Here is a 4,805-nt window from a genome sequence, read left to right as displayed (position 1 = left end):
GATTGTACAGCCCTGTCATATTCTGTCTCCAGGGACACCTGCTTCCTGGGAGATACGTCTGGTTTATGGGTTCAGGGTGGGGGGAAGGGAGGGAGGGATTTCTCAGCTTTTTCCTATTATCAGACCTGGCAGTTTCCAACATGAGGTTCTAGTGAGCTTATATATGCTGAGTACCTAATCACCCAAGTAGAAAGCTACCTTTGGGTTCTATCAACTGAAACGACGGGAAGAAGCTAATCAGTTCACTCTCCTGGTGGAGCAGCCAGACACATCTACCAGTCTTTCAAACGAGGGGCCTACCTAGTGGATAGAGTAGGGAGACATAGGGCCTCAGGGTCTTTTCTTATTCCTTAAACGGGGTAGGACTTCTGAAGAAAATGGCCCTCCTAGTCCTCAGGAGCTCAGAATGCTCCAGAAGGCCAACTTCATTTGACATTTATCCTAAAGATTTTCAGAGCCCTAGGTGGTGCCCAGTGGGAAACTGCAGCGTGGAGATGAGATTTCCCCTGGTTCCTTAAGTCTGAGGAGGGTGGCCTGGTCACTATAGCTCCAGTAACAAAATCCTCAGACGTCTCTGGAATATAACAACAAGACAAGATTTCCTTCATGCCCCTGTCTTTCCAGGGCAGTTAACACAGGAAGAACAACTTACAGCTGCTTGTTCCCCTGCCCGTTTCCTTCTAGGTCCATCATTGACCTAATTCTACATTTCTCATATATATTGTCTTTAATTCAAGAAAGTTTCTGAGGGGTCTGAAGAACCAGCCAGCTCCTCATCATCCCTTCTCCCAGGTGGCCAACCTGCAGTTCTCCTAACTCCAGCCTTTGCAGAGAAGTTACTCAGTGCCACAGAGATGCGGGGAAAGCGTCAGGGAGTTCAGAAATGAAAAGTACAAGTGTTTGTATCTGGGGAGCCTGGCGTGGTCACTGTCTCTCCCATGGGGCAAAGGAGCTGTGTGCATGAAGTTGGGCACATAGGTGGAACCCACTGTGAACCGGGGACATTAGTGGGGACTACAGAATCACTGTCCTGAGGGAAGTCAAGGCGCTAGTGTGCATGCACACTTGGAAGCATGCATACCTAGGAGCATGCAAGTACTTGAGGGAAATGCTGCACCTCTCTTGACAAACTAGGTTACTAAGAAAGGATGGACAGCAGTCTTGACATCCCAGGAACAGACAAGGGAAGATGTTGAGTTCCAGTCCCCTTTCCCAGTCTTAACAGGCAGCGGGAGTCAGGCCCTCCTAGCAAGCAGCCCTCACCCGCAGGTAGAGGACATAGCCCTTGGAACCTAAAGAGCAGGTCAGAAAACTAGAAGCTCTGGAGAATGTCCAGTGGACAGGGAGCTTGGCTGGGAGAAGGGGAGACACTGAAAAAGACCAACGTCAGAGAACATTTTCACCTTTGCCCTGCTCATCCCCTTGCCAAAGCTAGGAGCACTCATCTCCCGGGGCCTGCAGGATAGTCAAGGGGTGCAGTCAACTCCATACCCAAAATATTCTGCAACCCTGGATGGAATGGAATGTTGGGCCCGCTCTTAAGTTCCTCTGGCCTGACCGTCACAACTGCACCGACCTCTGGCTGAGAGGGATGGCGGCGGCAGAACTTTCCTTCTGAAAGTTTAGTGCCCCCGTCTCTGTTAACAGGACTGCCTGGAACCTTGTGGAGAGGGGCAGGGCTCTAAGCCGCACTCCAACTTGCCATTCTGGGGCAGAGACCACCCAATTCCAACCCCTTGGATGATGAAATCCCATGCTTTGGCTTCGCAGCAGGGTGTCAACATAGAGAAGATACATAACCGGTCCCCTCCATCCCCAAGGCCAGTGTAACGCAGCTGGGGCCAGACTCTCCAGGATTCCTCCATTTGCAGAGCAGCATATTAGGGAAAACTCAATCCCACCTGAGCTTGCTAAGAAGCCTGAGAGAAGAGATGGCATCAGGAAATCAGGTAGGTCCAGATGGATGCTACATAACAGAGGCTGATTTGCCCCTCCTCTTCCTCCTCCTCCTCGTGTTGAAGAGGCCCCCATCCCAGGTTGGGGCAGGCATGCATAAAAGCTCTGCTTTCAGCAGCCCCCACCCTGGTCTGACACACAGGTACTGGGAACCAAGTGCTAACCAAGGGTTTCACCAACCAGAGAATTTGCAAATCTGGAGTTTATCCTCCAACTACGAGTTTTGTGCCGACACCTGTGCCGTGACACAGACCCCCCCCCCACCCCCTCGGTTCATGCTGTATCCCTCTGTGCCACTGATTCCAGGCCCTGGCACAGATACCGCATCTCTCATTGTTGCCATATCTGACAGGCAACAGGCCAGACTCCTGCAAAGATCTGTCCATCCAGGACTCATCGCGAAAGAGAGGCCTTAGTGGGAAATCACAACAGCTTTAGGGAGCATTAATAAGGTCTCAGCCTTTTCCTAACTCATTTTTCCCAAGGTTTCCAATTTCCCCAGCTGTGAAGTGTGACCTCCTGGCCAAAGATGATACTACAGCTCTTCCCCAGTGTGGCTCCTGTGGAAGACCCGCCCCCCAACACACACAACGTCACAGATGTGGGTGGGCAGAGATAGAAAAAAAAATTTTTTTTTTCCCCAAATGATTTTCTCTTAAGGAGCTAAGGATGACCTCGAAAAAGTTTAGGGAATCTGCTCTTCCCCCCACCCCTTCCTCATTCCCACCCAATTCAGACATGCTCCTTTTCCTCTACCACATGGAGAATTCCCAGGGCTTTGGGTAAGGGTGTAGCACTTGCCTGAGGATTAATATATCCCTATTTGAAAATCGTGGCAGCCACACCCTGGTTGAGGTCGAGCCAGCTATTGTACCCGTGACCAATTCCCTTGAGGTCAGGGGGAACCCACTCCCTTGGGCAGCCAGCCCGCTCTTCCATCCCCTCATATCCTTCAGGGGTGCATTACCTCTCCTGGGGCAGAATCTCCCCACCAACCCATCCTGCTCACACCACAATGGGTGTATCAGAGAAGACCGAGCTGACCGATTCCGGATCCGACATCCTCCGCTGGCCCTTGCCGGTTGCCTCGGGCACTGGCAGGGTGTTGCCTGGCTTGAGCTTGCCATTTTGACCCTGCCCAGGACCAGCAGGTTCCAGGAAGGCCACCCGCCGGTCAAAACCATCGTCCTTGTCCCCACCAGCCATAGGATCGTGGTTGGGGGTGGTGCTAAGCATGGAAGAGCTGAGGCTGTCTCCTTGATGGCTGGATGGTTTCTCGACACCCCGGCACCAGCATCGGCAAGGGGTAAGGTACAGGTATATGAGGACCAGGACCACACTGAGGATGCAGCCCACTAGGGTGGTATAGGCCGTGTTGAGGGTGTCATGGTGGCCATGCAAGGTGAAATTATACACTTTCAACTCCACAGACAGTGTCTCGTTGAAAGCCTCCCCTGTGGCGTAGCAGGTATACACACCCCCATCCTCAACCCGCACCTGCTGGAAATGAAGACTGCCATCCTTGGACACCGTCACCGTGCCGTTGGCCACCTCATCTAGCACCCGTTCATTGCTTGGGGTCACCCACACCTTGGTCATCCCCTGCTGTTTGGTGTCACACTTGATGGTCAAGGTGTCCCCCAGGTGGGCTTCCCAGGCATGCTCCTTGTACTCGCTGCAGTTGAGGAAGCTCAGGTTGAAGACGTTGTGCAGCTTCTTGGAGCTCATGCAGTACAGGTCCTCCTGGAAGTCCATCACGGAGCTCAGCTGCCGGTAGTGCCAGTGTGAAAAGAGCTGGTAGAGCTCACAGTCGCAGTGCAGGGGGTTGTTATGTAGGTACAGCCCATTCTTGATCCACGCGGGCAGCTTCTGCAGGTCGGGCAACGGTAAGTTCTTGAGCTTGTTGGACGAGAGATCCAGGAGGGTGAGTTTGGGGAGCTTGGCTCCTTCCTTGACCAGTTCCAAAGGGAAGCGGGAAATCTGGTTCTGGCTCAGGTAGAGTTTCTGCAGCTGGGCCATGTCGTCGAAGGCGCAGCGGTCCACTGCCACGATGTGGTTATTGTAGAGCAGTAGCACCTCCAGGGCCTGCAGTTCACTGAACAGGAACTCGTCCAGTGTGCGCAGCTGGTTGGAGGAGAGGTCCAGGTAGCGCAGGTTGGGTACGGGGGAAAAGGCCTCGGAGGAGATGAAGTTCAGGTGGTTGTGGCTCAGCAGCAGGGACTGCAGGTGGATCAGGCGCGTGGGGGTCCACTCGGCCCGCAGGCGGCTCAGGTTGTTGTGGCTGAGGTCTAGCAATGCGGTGTAGCTGGGTAAGGAGTGCGGCACGTTGGGCAGCTGCTGCTTGGAGCAACTGAGGATGTTGCTGGCACACAGGCAGGCAGCAGGACAGCTAACCACAGGACGGCCAGCCCTGGCCGCCTCAAAGAGGAGCAGGAACAAGGACAGCAGCAGGAGCCAGAGGCCTCGCGGGTCTCGCTGGGGTTGCATAGTGTCACTGGGAAGGGCGAGGAAGGCCACCAGGAAGATTGGGGAGAGAGTCACCCGGGCATGTTCTGGTGGGATAAGGAAGGGTCACTTTCACTCCAGGCTTAAGAGAGAGAGAGGAGGGGATTGGGGTCACCAGGGCCTCTGCAGGGAAGGACTGGACCCTTCCTCCTCCCTGCCACACTCCGTCCCCCCACTCCACCCCTATGTTGGGCTAGAAGAGAAACGAAGAGATGCTGGGTAGTTCCCAAGCGCTGTGCCGGCAGTGGGCTCAAAACACTGGGCAGAGGAGGTGAGCACAGGGGCCTACCGGGCTCGGGTCACCGACTGTAGGATGGGGGTATGCCCCGGATGCTAGTTAGGGG

General features: G+C 54.3%; 1 protein-coding gene across 1 annotated transcript; it reads right to left on the bottom strand.

Moving 5' to 3' along the window:
- Nucleotides 1–2,228: 2,228 nt before the first annotated feature.
- AMIGO1 (adhesion molecule with Ig like domain 1) lies at nucleotides 2,229–4,524 on the bottom strand. The gene has a single exon (XM_028101974.2). It carries the CDS (start codon nucleotides 4,441–4,443, stop codon nucleotides 2,962–2,964), a length of 1,482 nt encoding a protein of 493 aa, XP_027957775.1. The 5' UTR covers nucleotides 4,444–4,524; the 3' UTR covers nucleotides 2,229–2,961.
- Between the last annotated feature and the right edge of the window lie 281 nt (nucleotides 4,525–4,805).

Source organism: Eumetopias jubatus, unplaced genomic scaffold, assembly GCF_037043125.1.
Source record: "Eumetopias jubatus isolate StellerSeaLion01/CBP00866 unplaced genomic scaffold, mEumJub1_p1.0 scaffold_4, whole genome shotgun sequence".
Lineage (NCBI taxonomy): Eukaryota > Metazoa > Chordata > Mammalia > Carnivora > Otariidae > Eumetopias > Eumetopias jubatus.
This window is presented reverse-complemented; position numbering and strand designations above follow the sequence as displayed.

What these genes read in the sequence shown, in the direction of transcription:
- AMIGO1 (XM_028101974.2), bottom strand. Translation starts at nt 4,443, where the DNA reads ATGCAACCCCAGCGAGACCCGCGAGGCCTCTGGCTCCTGCTGCTGTCC.